The following is a 24,319-nucleotide window of genomic DNA, read 5'->3' on the forward strand; positions in this document are numbered from 1 at the left end:
AAAATGTAATTTTTTGTTTTCCTCTTTTTTTTTTTTTTTTACAGAAAAATAAGTATTTAAACCACAAATTAATCTCCCAAAATATTAAATAACATACCAAAAACTTTATCAAATCTATTACATACACAGATGGGACAAAACCTTGGTGTGTATGTGCATAATAATTATATATACAGTTTTAGCTTAGTTAAGTTAGTGCTTCAAAGTTATCAAGGAAGCTTTACACCCCCCCCAGAGCACAGCTGCAGTGTGGCAGCATTTGACCCACTGCCTGCAGAACCGAACAATGTAAACAACACATCGTGTTTAAAACCTCTGCCTTAAGGTACAAACTGAGGACTCTATTCTAGGCTTCTGAATAGTTGGCCAAAAGACAGGGTTTGATACCATTACATAGCAGGTCACTCTCCAGCTTGCATGGAATAAGAAGTGAATATCATGACAATTATCCCCTACATGAAAACACATCTACTAGTAAAAACAACGGCATCATGCACATCAGAAACCAAAACGCAGGATGAAAATCCAACAGTGTCACACCCTTCTAGTTGCACTGGAGGTGTTGTTCATTCCAAAGCAGCATTCCCTTAGTGAGCAAGCTCTAAAATAAGACTTGGTTTCCTTATTTTTGCCTATGTAGTGTGATATATACACAGAGTGTGGTCAGCCACTAAAGGAGGAGTCCTTCAGTGCTTCACATGAGGGGATTCCATCCAGGTGCCTTTTTCCACAGAGAGCTCAAGAAATTTTACAGCTGTTCCTTGCACAGTTTTTTGGTGGGCTCTGGGGGGGGCGGATAATTTTAGCTTTCTTTAAACTGTTCCTTTTATTGATGTTGCTGGATGTAAGGGAGTAAGAGCGTCCATGCATCATCCTGGCATTAAGGCCATTTGCCATGGAGAAAGATTTGAGATGGCTTCTTAAGGCAACAGGGAGAGGAAGCTTGTCAACAAGATGCACAGGGGTACAGGAAACTATGGCACGGCAACAAAGGTCTTGCAGACTGAGCACTTAAAAAACACACAAAACTTGCATTAGAATAGCATGGTTTTGTCAGCCCTGTGGTAGCAGCACACCCAACACTCTGCATGCACTCTCTGCTTCCAGGATGAATTCTCATTTCTCCTCCCACACCCTTTCCCACATACACATTATCCAAAATATCTGCTGCAGCAGCTTTCTGTTCATGTCTTAATACTTAGCTGACTGAGCCTGTCAGTGCTAGGAAAGATAATGTTATTCCCTACAACAGCAGAACAGGTGATGCCTGCAGATACACATTTTCTATTTAGAAAGCAAACTGTACAGGATTCCCAGTTCTTTTGATGGTTTTAAATCAGGGTTTAAGTTTCTTTAAATTATTTAATATTAATGAACCATTAACCTTAGCTAGGGCTACATTTACACGTTTTTTCAGTGTACTTCACTTACCCTTGTTTGGTCTCCAGAGCCTGTCCATTCCATGTCTCATCAGCACTATCCTTGCTAGCTCAGTAAAGGACTCTGTAATATTGAAATTACAAAGTGGACTGACTTCAAAAAAAGTCATGCCCAGCCTCTCAGCATAGGCTTGTGCTTGTTCAGTGGACACTTGGCGCTTGAAAGCTAAGTGAAGGCGATTTCCAACCAGGATTTTTGGTACACCTGGAGCATGCTGAACAAAGAGGAGCAATAAAAAAAAATTAATAGTTTGACCAGCTGATTTAGAGGTCCCTTTCTGCTTAAATTATTCTATGATTCTCTGATCTAAAAACATCCCTTCCTTGGAGAAGACAGGCTTGCACAGATGATGTAAGCAAATCTCTAGCAAGAGTGGGACTACAATATGAAATCTTTGCCCTCCATATGCTTTCCATCAACACCTTTGAAGAAATGAGACACTTGAGCAGATATGTTTCCAACTCACTAGAATTATAAACAGAGAGAGAAGACTGTAAACTTGGCATCTCAGATAACTCTGTAGTAAGCACTGCCTACAAATGCCAGGAACAACAGCAGAAAATACCACATGCAGTTGGTAGTTGTCATCTGTTACAGACTGGTGGCACTCTGGGATCCTACCTTACCTCATCAATCTCTTTTATCCATCGATCAATCCCATCAAATGACCAACGATTTGTAATATCATACACCAGTATTACTCCCTGTAGTAAAAGAAAAAAATAAAAAAAAAAAAATCAAAGTTCAACAGAGGCATAACACAGAACACTAACTGTAGATTCCCCACTTCTTCAGTAGTCTTGTGAGATGCTGAGCAGCTTCTCAATGGAGGGGAACTCCAGCATGCTATAAAACCAAGCCCCACCTCTGTGTGGATTACAGATCAGCTAAGGGGCAGAAAAACCCTGACTTAGTTTTAGTGTCTAATGTCTAGGTAAGTGTTTATAGTGCACAAGTTTGGCTGATCACTCACACATCACATCCCAGCAAATAGTATTTTTGGTCACATTCAGGAGCTTGAAGATTCAATGTTCTGTGAGGTTCTGTAACATAACAGCTGTGATTCCTCACAACCAACATGGCATGAATTACAACACTTCAAAGTCTGATGCTACAGTGACTTTGTGCCTTTTTTTTAATTTTTTTTCCTTACAAGTCCTTACAAACATACCCTGAAATGTGATGAAATGTATTTTTCACGTTACTCTTGACAGTTTTATGTTGTTGATTTCTCTTACTTGGCACACACTTTTTAAAGCAGTGCTGGTATATCTTTCACATGATCTAAGTAAAATAAAATGCTTAAATTATCAAGGTACAGCAAGAGGGTACAAGAATATATATATATCCCTGTACTTCAATCTCATGGATTTATCCTCCTCAAAAGAAATTCCTGCCCCTTGTTATTCCCATGTTCCACATTATCCTCAGCCTGTTACTGACTCTGCATGCAATCCACACGTGAGTAACAGAAGCCATCGAGGTGGTTTGCTGACTGCTTTCATTCATCCAACGACCATCACTCAGCACTGAAGAAGCTGTACTGTGCTTACCTGAGCACCTCTCGAATAAGACCGAAATATGGTGCAGAATCTCCCTTGTCCTGATGTATCCCTACACAAAATAAATGATACATGTTTTTAAAGAAGCAGGTGGCCTCCCATGCTAGGAGTTCAAGGAGATGAACTCATCCGTACTGATGGCTATCGGCTCCCCTTCCATTAGCCAGGCAGCAGCAGCACTAACGCACACCACCGCCAGCCGCCCCAGCACTAACGCACACCACCGCCAGCCGCCCCAGCACTAACGCACACCACCGCCAGCCGCCCCAGCACTAACGCACACCACCGCCAGCCGCCCCAGCACTAACGCACACCACCGCCAGCCGCCCCAGCACTAACGCACACCGCCGCCAGCCTCAGCACTAACGCACACCGCCGCCAGCTGCCCCAGCACTAACGCACACCGCCGCCAGCTGCCCCAGCACTAACGCACACCGCCGCCAGCCGCCCCAGCACTAACGCACACCGCCGCCAGCTGCCCCAGCACTAACGCACACCGCCGCCAGCTGCCCCAGCACTAACGCACACCACCGCCAGCCTCAGCACTAACGCACACCGCCGCCAGCCCCAGCACTAATGTACACCACCGCCAGCCCCCCCAGCACTAACGCACACCACCGCCAGCCCCAGCACTAACGCACACCAGCTCTTCTCCCTCTCAGCAGTTTTCCCCCACTGGCATTCTGCCCTTTGCTCCACATTTCTCAGATTTCTCAGGGTAAGAGGACAAGAACTTCAAAACTTCACTCTTGTGATTGCCCTTGGAAAACAAAGGCTGCTGCTCAAGTGTACATATGCCACTAGACTTTGCGTTTAGTTGGGCTTGAAGAAAGGTTCTGTTTTCACAGCCATTGGAAAGTGGGAGGAAACAAAAGCTATTGCCAAGGAAACTAATGGAGAAACTGTGAATTCTTGATTACAGCAGCAATAGTTCATGGTGAGTCTAGGAAGATGAAGGCATCCCTACAGAGCCACAGATTTTAGTAAAGTACGCACATGCACACATACACACAAAAATCATTGCATAAAGTATGGGGAAGTAAAAATTATAGTCAAGAACATAAAAAGCAAAAATCTATAAAGACTTTTGGAGGTAGATTACAGATCTTCAAATGCAAGGCATGTATATGGGCAACCATAGAAGCATTTCTAATCTGTTATTTTAAGGAGTCCAAAGACGACCCTTGTCCTTCACAAAAAGAATTAAAACATCTCTTTCCTGGCTGCTTATCAGATAAAATTTGTGGTATTTTTTGCTAAGCTATATAAAATTAAAGAAGAAGGAAAAGAAAGTAGGTGAATAAAATACCAAGTAATGCAAGATACCATATGGCAGAGTACTAATATCCATCATTGCATTTCACATTGGAAATGTTATTTTGAAAATCATAAAAGCAAAAATAACCAGTGAAGAATGCATTAAAAATAACTTAGCTTTGACACACAGGCATTTAACTCCAGTAATTTCAAAAAAGTTTCAAACAGAAATAAACATACAAATTAATTTGAAAGGTGGAAATGGCAGAGGATTGCCTTCTAGAAGGAAAAGGATATAATTGTGATAATTCACCTTCATCTCCAGTTCTCTGTCTGAACACTGCTTGTTCTTTGAACCTGTCTCTGATTTATCTAGGTTATGGTTCCTCAGAAATCACCCTCTATCTCCTTATTGTCTTGTACTGACCCTGCTTCTCCCTCTTTTATGCCCTTAGAAAGAGGGAAACCATATATTTAAGAGGCAGTGATGTGAATGCACCTTTCAAGCTGTATCACTGAGTGTTTCTAAACGAACCAGAAGATGGCCATCTTCAAATTTCCTTCATATGAAAGCACAGACAGACCAAGTATTTGACCCTACAGGAAAAACATTTGTAGGATCAAATCCCTCAGGCTGCATATCAGTTAAATTACCTGAGCAACAGCACAGCTTTTTGTCGTTTTAAATCGTACTTAATATTTAGTTGACCATTGCTACTAATGAATGGAGCAAATTATATGAATGGGCAATCACTGTATTCTTTCTAAGGTGCTTCCATGGTTCTTATTACCAGTATGTTTTATAATCTTTGAAGGCACTTTGAATCCATCTTGAAGGCACTTGGAATCTTTTGTGTCTTTCATCTGCATTTCTACATCTCTCATTGTAAGAGCAACTGTAGAGTCCCTCATTTTACATGAAACAGATGCAAAAGGGAGGTAGAGAGAAAGTGTGACTTGCTTAAAGGGCCACCTGCCTGGCTCACTTTTCCTGCCCTGAAGAGTTGCATTTTTCTGTCTTTGAAATCTCAATGCTGAGGAAAGGTAGAGCACAGACTTACCAGAGCTGCAGCTTGATTCGCCGGCCATCCAGGAGAATCATTGTAGTCTTGTAGTCTATACCTGTGGGGAAGGCAGTCACCAAATCTTAGAGCAGCTTGCAGGAGTACCATATGCACACAGATACAGCTGTCAAAGAAGCTGATCTTGAAAAAACAAACTATCATCTTCTATGTAAAATAACGGCTTCTGCATCTAAAGTTACAAAGCCCATTCATATAATTTAAGCTTTGTCCATTCACAGCAGATGTCTGACACTCCCTTCAGGTTGATAAATGGTTTGTTTTATTCATTACCATTACAATATGTAAGCCTGAGGAGTTTTCTCTCTCAAAAAAAGTAAGAACTAGGTTTTTGTAGTCTCTCTCATGCATCCATCGCAGACAACGCTGTTCTCTTGGTCTATTCCCAAGCTTTACCACCTCTATTATTTCTTCCTTATCACCTCAGACTCATGGACAGCTCTTACATCGGGTACATGTCCCCCTCTTACATAAAAGCAGCAGATAGTGCAAGAAGTAGCCTGCCATTTGTCTTCCAGCTCTTCCCATTCCCATTGATAACAGCCTTCTCTGCCCAGAAGACCTATGCATGCCACGATGGGAACTTACACATTGTCAGGAAACATGTTTCAAAGGTGCCACTTCATTTCCATTGCCTGCAGGACAGTTCACTTGAGTCACATCAACCTACTGCTTTGCTACTCCCACTTTACAAGCCAATGAATCCATCCTACTGTGAAGTAGGAGTGCATTGTGAAAAAGCTTCTTGACACAGTTCCTTCTGCTCTGGCAGCAAAGAGAGCGAGCTAAATTCTCCTGATCATTCCAATTCTGATAATCAGAGGTGGGTTCAGTGGCATCTCAACTTCACAGTTCCCTGATAAGCACTAAGCTGAAAGGTCAGGGACAGCAGTAATAGGGACTTCAACCTTTTAGCTCACTGCTGAAATGTGAATTGAAGCATCTTCTGCCTTTAACACAGGCTTTTATCTGTACGTTTGGAAATACACACAGAAAAAAGTCCAAACCCGAATGTATCACCACCAGTTTTGAGAGGCTTACTTTCATTTGTCTCCAGCAGTATTAGGAAAGGCAAACCTACAAACCACAGGTTAAAATAAATAATAAATACAAAATAGTATTACCACTATCTTACAGATGTCTGGGGACATGGAAACTATATACTAAAAGGCAAGTTTCATAATTTCAGAAATTCTTGGATACATGAAACATGCAGAACAACCTTCCTAACACTCTAATTCATTCCAGCATCTCATGCTACCACTGATATTTCCCACAGGGTGAAATACTTCCACCAGTTTATCTACAGTTAATGAAGAGACACAGACAATGTTTAGCAAACACTGACACATCCCACACAGTGAACCAACATCCATCATTCTGTTCAGACATCCCAAGCACACAAAATGAGTGCTGCATAGCTAAAAGATACACAGCTGAATAAACCTGGCACCGTGCTTTGCACCACAGACCATAAACTACTGCAAGTCACTCGTGTTTAGCCACACACATAATGCAAAATATTCCTTTGTTTTTGATCTGACATACACAAGACAAGTCTGAAGAACAGACTACTACCAGCTGCTTTTTATGAAACCATCTTACAGGTTTCTCAAAACATTTTTGAAGAAGAGATGGATTCAGAAACTTCCTTATTCTTCAGCTGTTAGATAGGAGTTGATGATATAACCTGAACATCCCTGAAATTAGCATTTGCCATTGATTAAGAACCAAAATAAAACCCCCTTTTGCCATGACGCATCAGGAACAGCACGAAACAGTAACAATGAGGCCCAACAGATGTGGATTGTGCTGTTGTAGAAATCCCATGTCCTTCCAGCACATTATTCACTCATTTAGGAAGACAGAATAGCTTTGTTTGGATGTGCAGCTAAAATGTACCTTTGTACAAGAAAGGGAAGCAAAAGGCTGCTAGATCCAAAAAAAAATTCAACTTGGAACACCACCAGAAAAACCTCCCAGTGCTGTATCTCTCTCATGGGTGGTTTTTAGTAAAAATTTTTGACCTAAAGCTATAAATTGAAATGAAAGAAACAAATAAGTCACTATCCTTGCTGAAAGGTTTGGATTGCTTCAGTTTAACTGATTTGTAATGGATTTTCCTCTTCTCAAACACAAAATTAGCAAATAGAAAACATGAAGAAATATTGCAACTCAGGGATGTAGTAAGACTGCCCAAAAAGCATTCAGCTGTTTGGTAACAAGTGCAGTAAAGAGGAAGCCATCCTCTCTGCATCAGTGCTCTGCAGCCACTGCCACACTATCACTTCTGCCTCACTGACCACACTGCACTCTCCTGCCAACACTGATTATTTTAGGGCTTGCTGTGTATTTTTACTGCTCTCATAGCTTATAGTAGTGTGTACCCAAGTTCGTGGGGTTTGTGATGGGTCTTTTTAGTCCAAAACCCTTTGGTCATTTTTGTTCCATCAAAGGCAACATTTCTGACACCAAAAATCTTTTCTCTTTGGTTTAATAACAGATTCAGTGATCTACAGCATGACTGACAGCCAGTTGTATAAGCTCTGCAGCAGTAAAACCTGACTCACTTGAATGAAATCTGAAGCAATGGACTACAGACCATTGGCCAGGTCTTGATAATACAAAACCAGGTAAAATCCAGATTTGTCCCTCAATATTTTTCATAGGAATTTGATGTTAGCCTAAAACTTTAATGGTTTGGAGCTTATTCTGCATTGGCTTTGGATCTGTGTTTCAACTCTGATAAACTCCTGGAGAGGGGAGAAAGAAAAGCAAGGGAACACACCCAAGAAATTTAAGAGCAGGTTCTTCAGAGAGCTGTGGTTTACTAATTCAGAACTGAAAGACTTTATTCAGTGGCACATTTGGTTTGGAAATGCTCCCAAACCCAACGCTTTTTATACATGAGAAAGTGCAGAACACATGACTGAACCTGGTGCTCTGTTACACTTCAGGTCATAAATACTACAGAACTGGCTTGATTATTTTTACTTACTCCTCTTGATGTGACCTTTCTTTAAAGCTGAAGGCATGTTGCTCCTTGTAGATAACTGACGTCAGCTTAACAGCTTTCAGGTTTAATGAAAACAGAATCTAACCACTTCAAAATAAATAATAAGTCAACAACAAAACCATTCCCACTCCCTGCCTCCATGGCCTGACTGCTTTCCAGAGATTTCCATGTTAGACAACTACTGCAGCACTCATTCACTCCATCAGTCTGTCCAGACTCTCTCAGACACATACTAATGTCTGCTTCCCACTGGCTGTTCCTATGCCAATAATGAAGTGTGTTCAGGGGGATTCTGGGCCTGTATTTAACAAAGTCCACTGCAAACAGCCTTCAGGTTCAAAGACTTGCCTACGCTCAGTGAACAGTTTTAGGTTTCAGAGAGTGCTTAAAACCATTTTCTGATAGGACAAGGGGCAATGGCTTTAAGCTGGAAGAGGGGAGATACAAACTGGATATTAGGAAGAAATTCTTGACAGTGAGGGTGGTGAGACACTGGTGTGGGCAGCCCAGGAAAGCTGTGGATGCCCCCTCTCTGGAAGTGTTGAACAGGGCCTTGAGCACCCTGGTCTAGTGGAAAGCGTCCCTAGATGATTTTTAAGGTCCCTTCCAACCCAAGCCACTCTATGATTCTATGGTGAGAATTCAATGGTGCCATCACTCCTTCCTTTAAGCTTCCTCAGCTATTTCACTGCTCACATACACACTACAATGAAGCTTTACCCATTCTTAAAACGAAGCTTTATCCTTTCTCTTCAGAAGACATTTGGAGCTGCCTCAAGTGTTCTTGAGAAATGACACAACTTCCAACTCCATTCAATTCTTGTTCACAGGAAGCTTTTGATTAAAAATTCAACTAAACTTTAAAAACTAAAGCCCATGTTTTCCAAATCACGCTGCAAAGATATAAATTCTTTTCAGTAAAACTGGGGTCTCTCTTTTGATATGTAGGCACCAAAGCCAGGGTATGGGACAGTCAGATTTGCCTTCTGCTTGCCATCTCAGAACAATCACCACCTTCCAAATTCCAGGCTTTTCCATCACAATTAATTACTGCAATAAAAGCCATCTGTTTGAAAAGCACAGATTGCCTGTTCAGATTTAAATGGAAACACTAAAATTTTCTATCTAGACTGTATTCTTCACCTCATTAATCAGGCCATAAACCACAGAGTCTCACAGATAACTCACTCATTTCAGTGATGGGAGTTTTCCTGTTTCTAAAAGGAAGCTGTTTGTATCAGAAAGCTCAGCTTTCTGTTTCGCTGTGTTTACAGTCACAGACATGCCAATATCACAACCTGGCCTTCAGCACACCTCTTTTCCCTGAAGTGCTTAAAGGAATTAGCTCTACAAGAAGCTATCTTTAAAACTTGAAAGTGTTCTTTAACTACTACCCAGAAGTTTCTCATAATTACAAAAATTTCAGTGCACTAGGTTAAAATGTGAAGATCTCAGAGCTCTAGTTGGCTCTAATCCAGACTCTTGTCCTCAGAACCCAAGCAAAACGTTTGAGAGTAAGAACTTTGACACAACTTTGTGGGAGACCTCCAATACTGATCTGAAAACAAAACTAGCAACTGAAACTCCAAAACTTTTCTAAACCCCAAAAGATTAATTAGTCAGGTTGCTAATTAACAGTAGCAGTACCTGAGTAAGTTTCTGTTAATCCTCTGGCTATGAGCATTAATAAGTAAACGAGCCAGCACTTGGCATATTAAATTCACACCCTCCCCAAAAGAACATGCAAATAACTTGTTAGGTAAGTACATGGTTTTAAAATCATGCCTTAGCTTGCAGGATTTCTGCTAAAATGGCTAAATAAAAACTGAACTTTCAAGACAGATGACTGGAAAGAAGAGAAAATTATTTGTCATGAGCTAATAATCAACTTTTAACCGAAACTAGTGAACAATCCACTTTCGTTCACATCAAGAGGAAAGGAAACGAAGATCCTGAGATCATACTTTATTCTCTTCAGCTTAACATTTACTTATCAATAGTAATATAAGTCTCTTGGCAATCTAACACCTTAGAAATTTATTTTACAAGAAGAAAGGAAACTGTTCCCATCCCCCTGGTCAGGGAGAAGCAGGAGCTATGCACTGAAGTTCATTGTTTCCTTTTTTCCACTCCACAAGAGAAGGCTATCAGAGGCATACAGCAAGCTTGTCAACTCAGATGTTTACTACAAGTTGCAACTAACATCCTCAGATGAAAGCTGCTATAAATAAACATGTTATTGGTTAAAAATAGCAGCACTGCAGGAAAAGGGAGTGGCATTTGCATCACTGACAAGTTCTTCCTTTATTTCAGCACGCTGTAGCAATAAATTTGAAATAAACTGGGAAGAGATTAATATATCAATCCCAGCAATCTTGTGAGGTGTTTGTCTCTTGACCCCTTTTTCCACAGATGTGAAAGAATCAAGGGGCAATCAGTGATCACAGAACATCTCTGGCCCCTTGCAGATCTATATTCTCCTGCACCTAAATTCAACTGCTTATGCACAACACTGCAACTCCTGCTTCTGCATAGAAAACTCAGAAGACAAGATCCTCGAAATTACAAACAGCTCTGCAGATGCATTGAGATAGGACAGTTACTGACTAGCAGCAATTATTAGTCAAAGGTTTTTTTAATAGTTGTTTAAAGCCAAACCCATCAGATTATGATTTAAGAGTGAATGTGCATCACAGTTCCCTGCACTGGGGAAGGAACACACTTTTGGCAGAAGACAACAAGCATTAGCTTTATAAGCTCTCTGCTTGTCTCTCCATATTCTATGCAACTCAAAGTAAAAAAATAGCATCAAAAATTCCCAGTCTGTAGTCATTGGTCTAAAACAGCAAAAGGATTTCAAACCAGCTCTTTTCTACTCAAGGTTTGCATTTTATAAAAAGAACTGCCCTCAACTTTTAGTCCAAAGTAAAGACAATCATAACCTAGCACAAGTAAATTTAATTTAGAAATTAGCCTCTATTATAAGTACAGTGGGGAAAAAAGGTATTGTATGTTACCATCTTCTCACTGCTGCAATCAGTTCCTCTAAGAGCTGGACAGCAAGAGGAGCTCCTTTGTATATGTCAGGCATGTTAACAAGCATCCTATCTTCCTAAAACAGTTCTTTTCAAAGAGCATCAGCTCTGGAGGACAGCTGCTCATTCACAATTCCACCTCTACACACCATCCAATTAAATAGTTTTCAAACATGATGCTTTGTTTCACCTACTTGGAGACACGTGGACATCCCTAGCAACAGCCATGCTGGCCAAAATACTCTGCAAGCCCATGGGAAGAACAGTGAAGGGAAGCTTGGCCAGGCTAAGACAAATGACCATCCCAAAATGGAGTAAGTTTTATGTAACAGTTGATTTTCCAGTATTTTCAGTGCTTGTGGATATTTGTGTGGTATAGCAACTCTTTATCACAAAGCTTAACAGTGTAGGTCAAATCATCCTGGTACATGAGGAGAAGACTAGAAAGCAGGTTAGGTATCTTAAAATTCTACAAACCAAGGAAGAGATAGGACACAGCCATGCAGAACTTGCCCTTTTTGTATGTGAAACCCTAGGTTTGAAATATGACCAGAATCTGGAAGGCAGAATAGTTTCAAACCTACTATAAAATATCAAACCCCTATGCAATATTTCACATTTTACAATATTTTCCAAAAGAGAACAATGACCTTTTTGTGTCTTGACACTTCATTACCAGTAAACAAGTTCAAAAATACTTGGCATGAGAAGAGTCACAAGAACATCCAGCCACTGTTATTCTCAGCTATAAGCTGAAGACCTCACTGAGAACAGTTGCAAACCTCTCCAAAATTTCTGTAGGCTTCAAATCAAGTCTCAAATAAATGAGTCTTAAGAATTAAACTTTCATTTAAGCATATTGAGGTGGTGGAGTCACCATCCTTGGAGGTGTTCAAGAAATATGTGGACATGGCACTTTGGAACATGGTTTCATGGCCATGATGGTCTTAGGCTGAAGGTTGGACTTGATCTTAAAAGTCTCTTCTAACCAAAAAAGATTATGATATATAGAATCATAGAAATCAGAAAAATCTTTTTTTTCACAACCATATTCCTGTATATTATCAAATTGTAAACAATACTTATTTAAAATGGCAAGATATAAGAAAAGTTTACCAAAAAAACACCCCAAAAGCAATCAAAAAATCTGCTCCAGGATGCCACCCATATTCCCAGAAGTCACAGCAGTATTTGTCACCAAGTGCAGATAATTAAAAAGACAAAAAAGCAGGTGTTTTTTTCACACCCCACAAAGCACTGCTTGTTAGAAGAGGAAAAGGAACTCCTTGAGCTGAACAAGTAATGAATTCTGGCATCATGATGAACTGAAGATCAAAGTGGGAATTCACAACATGTAGGTGTAAGTGCAGTAATTGTGCTTTAAAGGATGCCAGAGAGCAAAATTCGTATTGTAACTGAAAAACTACCATGGGCTTAAAAGCCATCATCCAGAAAACAGAGAGGCATCACTCCCACAGCACAGACACTTGAGGAGAAAGAGCTCCTAAACAAGTGACAGAAGACCACCTGCACTTCGTGAATTTGGAATTCCAAGTGATACACATGCTGCAGCCAAATGGGCTTTATACATAATGTTAGCATTAACTCAAAGGATCTCCAAGGCATGAGATACATTCAGGACACATTTCCATTAGAAAAATGAAGGAAATTAAGTCTAGCTTGGATGATGCCTCTCTTTCTCACCTCTCCTCCTCCCCAGCTATTCCAGCATAAGAGTTGCCAATGTTGGAGCTACACTGATTTTCTGGGACAAAAGATTAAGACAAAATCCTGGCAAAGAATCTTTGTTGGGATTAAAGCAGCCAAACAAACTATATATCACTAATACAAAGCTCTTGCTCCACTCATCGTTTCATTGGCTTCAGAGTTCCAAGAAATTAAAACAAACTGATTTCAAGTGAGTAGTACCAAAGGCAGTTTCAGGTCAGAGCAATCTCAGAAAGTCATCTAGATCAACCTCCTGCTCAAAATAGGATCAGATATGAGGTTTGGAGACTGCATAACCTCTCTGGGCAACCTGTTCCACAGCTTGACTGTCTTCATGGTAAAAATGTTTTTCCTCTACCCTCTTGTTTCCACTTAGCCCAGCTGTCTCACCCTCCCACCACACAGAGCCTCACTCTGTCCTCTTAACAACCTGAGAAGCTGCTCTTAATTTACAACCCCCCCAAAGGTCTCTTCTCCAGAAAGATAACTCATTAATCTGAGGCCAAACTTCATTTAAGTTGTTAGAACTGCAAACTTTTCTTCAATTTGAAACTGTAAGATGACTTTTCATGTGGTCTCCTGCATTGAAGCAATATTTCTTGCTGCTGGTGTTGAACACAAATGCAGTGTAGATTGATGAGTGGATCTGCTTATAAAGCTAGTGATATAGTTCTCAGACTGTAGTGAATTAAACTCCTGTTTAAATATAAAACCTGGAATTTATATGGAAAGAATAAAAGACACCACATTGTATTCTTGGACTCTAGAATGTTCTTACTCCAAGACTAATATAATTCTAGAAGTAACTACATTTCTTGTCTGAACCAAAAAAGAAAATCAATGTAAAAGTTAACAGGTTATGAATTTGTTTAAAATTCCATTTATCTTGCTTCTGTTGGACAAAACGTGTGTTCAACTTAAACCACAATCTACTAAATCAGATATGGTTTGAAAAGTCAAGGCTGTGCTTTACACAAACTTCAGGGAGCATATTTGTCGAGGCAAACATACAGAAAGATTAAAGAGCAGAGTCCTGCCTGCCTACACTCATGCACTGTGTATAGGGATTGCTCAAAGTTAGAAAAGGAAGATACAGATCCAGATAGCCACGTTAGAAATCATGTACCTCAAAACTCTCAGTGTCCTGACTCAATCATTCCATTGACTGCCTTGGCTCCATGAGCTTCTTTTCCTCAGTCTAGTCTTGAGAGAGTATTACAAAGGCTGCCAGACCTGCTGGGTCTCTTCTGGGTTTTCCAGCTGGCAGTTTCATATTTCATGCACTTAAATATTCCATTTTAAGGCACTGCATAAAGTCAGCTTGCAAACAAAGTATAAGGGCATAGCAAATACATTAACACATTGTTTTCCCTAAAATGTTGAAGGACTCAATTATTTTGTTTCAAAACCTATGGACTAAAATACCCCACCCCCTTTTCTTTCTTTGAATTAAACCATGGTAGTGGGATTTTTTTAATATTGTTTCATCCAAACATTTCTAGTGGCTCATTCCCTATGAAAATAGACAAACACAATCCTCAAATCACCAGAGTGCATAAAGCATTCTTTGCTACTTTAGCATTGCTGATGTGGAATTACAAGGAAACACATACTGGTAAGGTCAGGGTAGGGCTCTCTGCATGAAGTTGTACCACAGAGGAAAAGTAGGAGCAAGGGCAGGAGCAGAACAGTGAGTTACCAACAGCCAAGATGTGCTCAACATGCCTTAGAGAGAAACTGGGGGAAAATAAAGAGGTAAAATCTGAATCATAAGCTTGGAACACACCACAGAGTAAACAAATAATGGTTATTAAATACAAGTGATTGGACTGCATTTGCAAGTGTGAAAGATGAGCTGCAAACGTGTCATTCCTGGACTACAGCTCACTTGTAAACGTTGCCACATGTTCAGTCTCCTCTACACTTCCATCTGCACACACATGGGACCTCAGCCATATATTAAGAATAACTGGAATCTTCTAAGCAAGTGCTTTTCTTCTGACCCAGGAATGACAGTATTCAGTGTTCTTACAAAGCATTGCTCTGGAGTTTTGTACACTGCAAGAATGTGCACTAGAGTTTAACCAGCACAAAACAAGCATTCCTGGCATTGGGAGTTCTGGCTATAGAAACCTGAAGCAGAGATACAAAAGTCATTGGGGGAAGCTCTAAGTAGTTTGATTTTGCATCACTCAAGATCTTATTTTAAAGCTGCAGCCTAAAGGTGGGATCTACACCAACTGCTATTGAATGTTTCAAAGGGGATCATGGAATCCCATGTTCTCTAGCAGAAAAGGCTAGAAATACACTGCAAAATGGTTTCTTTATATAAAGCAGGAAAAAGGCATAAAAATATGCCACTATACTTTTTATTAAAAAAAAAAAAAGGCAAACATTATGCATTTTGATAAATGAAGTAGCTGCAAAGAAGCCTAAATCTCCAAACGTTGGATTAGGAAGGTGGGCAGGCACATGAGGAAAGCAGATCTCAGAAAGCAGCCAGGTTTGCATGGCCTCCCCACACATGATCTCTCTTTCCATTTTTAACAGTGCTAGGCTAAATGAGCTCAAGATGACATTCCTTATGTTCTTACCTTAGACATTAGCTACTTCTTAAACTACGTGGAAATCTTCATTCCAGAAATTCTTGTCCTAGTTACTCCACCTCTGCACATTAAACTACCAGTTTCTACTTTGAAATCCAATGATACACAAATATTTTTTATGTCCAGGATAACTCTGAAGCAGCAGCTTTGGCTCATCGAGCTTCCTTGTGCTCACCAGCTACTGTTTAACCACCTCCATCTTCTGGCACTGCTTGCTGATTTCACCCAGTGCTTTTGTACCAGCACCCTTCAATGGCAAACCCCACGCAACAAAGCTGCTGTATTGGCTTTCAGCATAGCACAAGAGTATGTCTCATGACCAGTGAATAGCTTTCCCTGCTTCTGACAACAAACATGATTCCAAAATAGTTCATCTTCCCTGTTTATAGGCCTATAACACACTAAAAATTACTTTTTTTGACAGAAATGTTTTTGTAAGGCTGTTTTCACTGCTGGGTCCTACCTGTCCTTCCCCCAGCTGGAGAAGAGTTACTTTTTTGCCCTAGAGAGGATTCTGTCCTCATCTTGAGCATAGTTTAGATTTGGTTCAGTCAGTCTGGACATTATATGGACACTTCCTTAGGTATTTGTATCCTTTAGGATTCAAAAAAACCAAGCCTCCTGTAAGAATCTTTGACCAGATCCATGCAGCCTCAGCTGAACACAGCACATACATTCCTAATATGCAGCCAGAGTAACAGTCTAATTAACATATCAAACGAGTGTAATTATATCAAAAGCAGGTGTGTACTGCACTTAGGCCTTAAGGCTTCACCACACAATGTCACCTGGCACAGCTTTGTTACCAGGACTTTCTTTTTTCTGTTTATCCCACCCAGGTCACAGAAGACACTCCTGGATGCCACAAACTACTGTAAAGATGTGAGCAAGGTTAATTTGTGGACCTTTAAAGCCCCTCCATTCCTGGGAAGAAATTACATATAACTTCCTAGTGATTAGCTTTCTAACTTAGATTTGACTGACAACTTAGATACACAAACAGCTGCTGTGCAGACTAGTATTTTGGTGGACTTTGCCCTGAGTAGCTACTAAATGACAATCAGCATAGACAGATGATTTTATGTGACTTTCTGAAAGACTGGACATGAAATATATAGTGCATGTTGTTAAATCAGTGTTTGATCTGCAGCAGCAGAATTTGCAGTTGTAACCAGAGTATCTGACTACTTAGCTTGCCCAGTTCATACTTCCATATTACAAGTCAAGACATAAAGGAACCATTATTTGTACTGATGTGTTCCACTATGTCAACAGATTTCATTGTGCATAGAAAAGCACAGCAAGCTCAGACCAATCCTGTTATATTTCATTTGAGATGATCCTTAAATAAAACTGGCATGGCAAACACCAGCCCATGTTTTGTGTAAATATTGCATTCGTTTCCTATTTTTGGTCTCATGTTAAACAAAATCCAAAAGAACTGAACAAGACAGAAGAAAAGCTTTTAAAGGTAACCCATTTCTGTACTTAATCCCATTTTCCATTCTTGTTTAGCTCCCAGCACAAAACTGAATTTACAGCAAAGGTAAATGTCATTTAATCAGTGTGTTGGATAAAACTGAATGCTGGCACAGGCCAACCCAATTGTGGTTAAGCCAAAGCAGCTTAAAAGGCCTCCACTACCTTGAGGTGTGACCACTTTCCAAAATAGCCTAGACTTTTTGTCTTTCACATTGCACACCTGTCTGGCAGCCTCCTGGTTATTTTGGTTTTACAGGCACTTTCCCACTCCCTCATATCTATGAAGAAAATAGGAGGGGGAGACACCAGTAGCCCAAAGGAAACTGAGACAGTCAGCACAATGCTACTGAACAAATGTGCAGGAGAAGGAAGAGAGTGAGCTGTTGCTGTAGCTTCTTTTGCCACAACAATCTGAAGTATCACTTGTAGCAACAGCAGGCATCAAATTCACACAAGTGCGTCCAGGTTGATCTCAGGCAGGAATCTAAAACATATTCACATGATGTTAAGATTTCTTCCTTCTGAAGCACACAGTACTGTGTGACCAAAATGTGGGTGTTTGCTTTGTTTGGCCTTTTGTTGCTGTGGCAGAATAAACCTTGCTAACAAACATAAAGGCCAGTTACTGTAAAAGAACAAGGTACACAAAGATCTGCTTTGAATACCTGCATGTACCCAGAGTTTTGATTTTTTTCCCCTTCAATATGGCTGGGTGAGGAAAGAGCTAGGAATAAAAATAATTAAACTTATCAAGTGGGTTTCAAAACCTCACTGACCTTTACAAAACTCTAAGACAGTAACACCTTTTGTCCATAAGATGGATGAGTGAATGCTGGTGAGGAGCTTCTTAGGATGTTGAGTAGTGGTAAGACTTGAATATGAAATTAAACCTCACCTGCTTTTCCTTGTACAAAGATGCAGTTGGAATCTTGTAAAACCAAAATCAATGGGTATACAAATGGATTTTAACAAACTTCAAGGGGAGCAAAGGAAATTCACATCTAGTCAACCTAAGCTAAGACCGATCAATTTTTGCTCTCCTTGTGCTGTGAGATAAAGTGCAGGCAAGCATAATTAACCTCAAAAGGTGTTTATTTACTCTTAGACACTGGTGTTCAAGAACTTTAAAAGAACTCTTCTGCTGGATAAATCTTGATAGAACGGCCTGGAGATTATCCCTAAAAGCTGGTGCCATTTGCAAAGGAACACAGAAAATTAATGATGTTGCCAGTAGTTTCTATTGCAATCTTCAGGTGTTGCATTTAGGAAAGCCTAATGGCTCCAAAACAAAAGTCAGCGATAAGCAACCCATCCAATACATTGTCATAATGGTAGGACAAGAACCCATTCTGTATCACCTTAGTTTCAGCCAAGCAACATTTTCAAAAGCACAGTTTGATGAGCACAGAACAGAGAAACTTAACGTCAAAACTTTGTGGTCTTTTATCTCCATTAGTTCTGTATTTAGTCTTGTTGGGGGTGAGTGAGGAAACCACAATCAGCTCACAAACTTCAGTCTTTGTATTACCAATGCTTCCTCATTTATTTAGGGCCCATTCCTTCCTCTTTACACCAGCAAACGGCTTTGATCAGGAAGATTCACCAAGAGCTACAGGTTTTCTGCTGGGATCAGAGCAGCTGACACCTAAACCAGTCTAAACACTCCCTGTGCAGAAGGGCAATCCAGCTCTCTTCCTAAGGTCTGTTGGAGGCTGCACCACCCAACCTCCAGGCCGGTCTTCTAAACGGTTAGTGATCGTGACAACCACTTACTAACACCTGCAACTATTATACAGCAGGATCTTTCTAAGCATTGAGATAAGACATTCAACACCCCAGTGAAGTTCTCAACCTAAGGACACACAGAATTTATGGGAAGAGAAACAACTGTGATGAGATTTAAGAGGATATGAAGAGGTTGCTAGGTGAGAAAGGATGAGAGACAATTTGTCAGCTTAAACCTGATGTTCCTGCAAGAAAAGGAGTAGGAGTACATGGGTTTGAATAATCATTCTTTTCAGTCCCTGTGTTAAGCAATCACACTGCAAGCATATGTTAGTATGAAAGCAAAGCAGAATCCAGCTGAATAAAAATCAAAAGTACAAAACATCAAAATATTTGTCTAGTTAGTGACAGTGCACCTAAAGTATTCTGTTCTAGTCTAGAAGAAATTATTTCCTCTGAAACTTTTCAGATGAGAAATTAGCAATGCTTAAAAGCAAAGTTTCTGCAGCTCTCTAGAAGATTATTTTGGTGCAGTTTTTCTTACCAGGTTAGAGACCAACTGTGTCCAATCTCTTGCAATTTCAGTTTTGAGCAAGATGTGGGAGAACTGTAAAGGGAGGATACCCAGACAACGAATCCTACTGCCTACCATCCCATCTCCAGGATAACAGCTTTGTACATTATCTCTACCTATCATATTCACCAATGCACCTTCATGGCAGTCCTTACTTATTAATAAAACTTCTTCCCTTCTTCTTTCTAACCCAGAGCCCTTTAGTCATTAAGAAAAATCTGGACATCAAAAGATTGTTCTCCTTAATAGCTCAACCATACCAAATGCTTTCAAACCACAGCTTGTGGACCAGCAGCAGCTTGCAGGGACTTGACTGATCATGTGATGCTGGTTTTCCCTTCCCATCTCCAGATTTAATGTCATTTTTGTGTACTGACATAAAATAGTAAGACATATATATGACTGCCACATTTTCCTGGGGACAAGAAAGATGGCAGATTTATTTTTGAATAGTTAAGAAAGTGCCTGTGAAAAAATAATTTGTGGCTTATACAGTTAAAGTTTGAGCCCATGCAGTTGAGATGAGACAGCTATATAGCTGCTTCAGCCTTCAGGAATCAGATGGCTTAAAAAAAAAACCCAACCCAAAATATGCAAACCCCCAACCCTTCTCTACCCCACTTCAGATTTTATTTTACCTTCATTCTTCTAGTCTGCTTAACTGTCTTTGATGCTGCTGAAAACAGTAAGCAACCAAAACCCCTTTGATCCTTCTTTGCTGATAAGGCCATCTTCATTCAGCCTTTCTTCCACCTCTCAGCACCCCAGAAGGTCCATTTACATTCTCCTCCTTACTAAAGGAGGGATCACCCTCTGTACAACACCTTGCCCTTCCCTATACTTCCTTTCCAAACACTCTCTACTTCTTAAAGCACTGCAGTGCATCTTGGTGATCCCTCCTTGTGTTTAGCACAAGAACAAACTCTCTATCAAAGCTAAATTCTAACTTTTCTTCCTAGCCTCTAATCCACTGCTGCCCTTTCTGAAATTCAGCTGTTTATTCAAGGTAATCTTTCTATCTTATCCACAGAACTGGTAAACTCCCTGAATAGTTGGTCTTGTTCAGTGCTCATCTGTCCTTCATCTTGGTCACACTTTGTGGCTGATCCTTCACAAACTTCTCAACATTAATAATCCCACTTTATTTTACTAAATTTCAGCAGTGGCAGTAACCTCTTTCTTGTTGCAATAAACATCAAATTCAGCCTGTCTTGCAAACACTACATTTTAACAACTGCCCAAATTCCCATGTTTCATCACATTAAATTGTTTGTTCCTATTTTCAGGGCACTTGATTACTCTTCTTCTCCTCAACTGTTCTTGTCTTTTAGCACATCATCTCTCACCTCTTCCTTTGTAGTCTCAAAGCTATTCTCTCTCATCAAGCTCCACAAAGTTTTCATTTCCAAGCTTATACACGAGGCACATTTTGACAGAATCTCTCATACCACTAAATTTTCTCTTTCCAATTCAAAGACCTAACTGACACTATGAAAGTTGTAGATCCTACAACTGAACCAAGGACTTGAAAATGGGGGGAAAGTCAGTATTTATTGAGCGTTTTTAATCAAGTTAAATTAGAAAATGAGTCATTACACTAACAGGATGCTTATCTCTATTCCTCTCCTTACATCTCTATTTTCACAGTCTTGAGCCTGCACAGATTCCTCACAGCTGCATCCTACACAGCCATGCTCAAATGAGGTAGGAAAGGCTTGAGGGGATGCAGGCAGAGATGTCAGACAGAGACAACCAAAGAAACTCGGCAGTTTACATGCAGTGTTCAAAAACATTTCAAATGTGATGCATTCAAGAAGATTGTAAATTGCCAAGTGAAAACTGTATGAACTTTCACAGTGAAAATCTCTGCTTAAATAAGACTAGACAGCATGCTATGACTCTGCAAACACAGAGGCTCAGTATGCACAAAAATGCTTAATTATGAAACAAGTTGCATAAAATTGAAAATCAGATTTATACTCCTTCCCCGTTTTACTACCATGCCATGTTATATCTGCTCTGCTCTTGTAACTCACATCCCTCTTTTCAGACAGGATCATCTTGTCAGGGCAAACACCTTCTCTGAGTCCCTATGAAGCACCGACCTCTGCACAGCAGAGTTTGTGAGGTCCTCAATGGCCATATTTACCCAACCTTGTAATGTTCAGATTGACAAAATCCTGGGGAAGGGGCTACAATCCATGAAATAGTGCAAGACCCTTACAACTCTGTACAGACCAGTTCTCAATGAGAGGAATTTTCAAGCTGCTTGTTCAGTACTTTCAGAATAATTCAAAAGGCATATTTGTAGTTCATGGCTGTCAAGAAATCTGTTTACAGAGTTATAGTGTTAGCCACACAATTCAAATATTGGAGAGCAAAAACACAGGCATCACAAGGTTTACAGGCAAAAGCCTGAAGTAAGACTGATGAGCTCAGGAGCTGGTTAAACATTCTCTCTTGGTTATGTCAAGATACATTGGAGACTAAAGTGCTCCTTCAGAGTAAGAATTTATAAACCATATTGTGTGTACAGAACAGAGCCAGACCAGGCACACTCTCCCCAAGCCTTTTGTCCCTTTTCTTCAACCACCTCGAGAGCATGAAGAATAAAGACACTGCAACATGCCTGGGAATAATTTCGCAAAATTATTAAGCAAACATCTTAAAACGTACACTGATGCCTCCAAGGTACAGTCTGACTCATAAGCAATGGTACAGAGAACTCTCCTCCCTCCCTCCAGTTCCTCGCTGTGAATCAGAGCTATGAACTCAACATAATAACAGATCCTAAGTCAATGTAAAGCATTCCAGTGAATTAACTAGTCACAGACTGGCAGTAAAATAAAGCAATGGGTAATTTGACAAGATAATTTGCTTGTTAATAAGCCACATGACAGATTTGCACGAAGGTAAAAAAAAAAAGAAACTAGAGTGTGTTGTAGGCAAACCAGATTGCAGGAATGAAAAGTGGAGAAGGAGAGGGAAGGAAAATAGAAACTTCCTTTTCCCCAAACCATTAGCTTAGTTTTAAATCAGTCTTCCAGGTTCACAACTTGCTGTTCTGCAGACAGAATGTATCTGGCAGGGATAAGGTTCTTCAGTCCTGTCCTTTAAAAAGCTTAAGTGAAAAAATATGCTACAGACATGAACCTTGATCTTAAAGAGCTACTCTTCTGACAGTAAGAACATGCATGACAGTGAAATAAAAATAGAGGAAAAAATGAAAAAAAAACCCTCTTCTTCTGCTCTTTTAATGAAAACAGTTTCACAGCAAACACTTTCTGTTTATCAAAGACCCTTTACTAGAACTTTTATTAGTATTTCCCTTTGCTCACTGATGATGACAGAAACGTAACTGCTTAGGAAGGTAAATCCTGTCGTTTTGATCACTATCACTACATTCTGTGTATTAAGACATTTCTCTTAAACTTGAGCTCCAAAAAATCATTTCGCATATGAGCCACCTCTCATGGGATTTTAAACCCTGACAAGAATCCCACCTCTTTTCTGAAAACTACATCCACCAAAACATCATTCCCCATGTCTTTGCCTGCGCCCTTTTCCTCCTTGAGTACTCCCTGGGAGCTCCTCAAACCAGCAGGACGCTGCAGAAGCACTGGTTCTTATCTGCTGCTCCAGCTGCACTGATTCCCCAGACCCAGAAGCTGGCAGCACCTGGCCGTGGGCTTTGCCTCCTGTGCGGCCACAGCCCCACCGCGGGTCGGGATCCCGAGAGCCTGAAGAACCACAGGGCACCTGTGAGTACGCGGGTGAGCAATAGTGAGCAGGAACAGGGGCACCGGACAGCAGCGGAAGAACTTGGCGGGGGACGCGGCTTACCCAGGTTATAGCCGTAGGGCGACTCGGTGGCTCCGTCCTGCAGGCTGGCCAGGATCTCCCCCTTGCCTACGTCGCTGTCCCCCACCAGGAGGAATTTTAGCAGGAAATCGTAGGCTCTCACCGGGCTTCCCACGTGGTTCATCCTCCTCGCTGCTCCTCGCAGCCCCTCCGATGGTTCAGCTCCCGCGGCCCATCCCGGGGCCCGGAGGGACCAGGTCACCGCAACGGGCAGCGGCAGGCAGCGACATGCCCGACACTTGCGGCGAGGAAGCGGGAAGCAGCGGCGCGGTCCCCTCACGGCAGCGGGGGCAGCACCCGCCGCGCCATTCCCCGCCGCGACCGGAGCAGGGATGCCCTCGGGGCGCGCCGAGGAAAGGCGCCGTCAGTGGAGAGGACAGAGGCAGAGCCCGTCGCGTGGAGACAGAACGAAAACGACCGTCTCTCCGACGGCGGGCCCGACCCTTTCCAGGCGGGGCTGTCGGCGGTGCCCAGGAACGCGAAGGTATAGCGGGCGCTCGGCGGGTGGCAGCCTCCCCTTCCCACTTCTCCACGGGCCGTCCCGCCGCCGCTCAGCCTGCCCGCCGCCCGGCGCACTGACAGAACAGAGAGTCCCGCCCCCACCCTCATTATTGGGCAGCTCATTTGCGCCCCCGCCCTCCTCAGCATTCATTGGCGCGCCGAAACTGTTGCCCCGCCCCTCGCCTGCATCTCCGCGACAGCCACAGTCGCCTATCTTCTCCTATTGGGGCACAAACGCGCTAGCCCCACCCTCCTCGGCATCCATTGGCGAAAGGCAAACCTTGACCGCCCCCTTCCTCGTGTTCCCGGCGGGACACAGCGGCTCAGTTGCTAGGGGGCTCTAACACAGCCATTGGTTCTTTCCCACATCAATCGCACCTAGGCGCTCTCCCTGGAGGGGGAGCGGTTTGCGTGGAGCAGAAGAGATAGCGCCGGTTCGAGCCTCAGCAC

General features: G+C 41.5%; 1 protein-coding gene across 2 annotated transcripts; it reads right to left on the reverse strand.

The window, feature by feature from the left end:
- Positions 1-738: 738 nt before the first annotated feature.
- Positions 739-23,492, reverse strand: RAB40B (RAB40B, member RAS oncogene family). Of its 2 annotated transcripts, none has more exons than XM_054393863.1 (6): positions 23,351-23,492; positions 5,321-5,381; positions 2,994-3,054; positions 2,067-2,144; positions 1,432-1,597; positions 739-1,010 (listed from the first exon to the last, which is right to left on the reverse strand). In XM_054393863.1, exons 1-6 carry the CDS (start codon positions 23,490-23,492, stop codon positions 739-741), a joined length of 780 nt encoding a protein of 259 aa, XP_054249838.1. The 2 variants fall into 2 exon arrangements, with proteins under 2 accessions (XP_054249838.1, XP_054249837.1); XM_054393862.1 differs by having other exon boundaries at positions 1,432-1,654.
- Between the last annotated feature and the right edge of the window lie 827 nt (positions 23,493-24,319).

The sequence above is a fragment of the Indicator indicator genome, chromosome 29, assembly GCF_027791375.1.
Source record: "Indicator indicator isolate 239-I01 chromosome 29, UM_Iind_1.1, whole genome shotgun sequence".
NCBI classification, from domain to species: Eukaryota; Metazoa; Chordata; class Aves; order Piciformes; family Indicatoridae; genus Indicator; species Indicator indicator.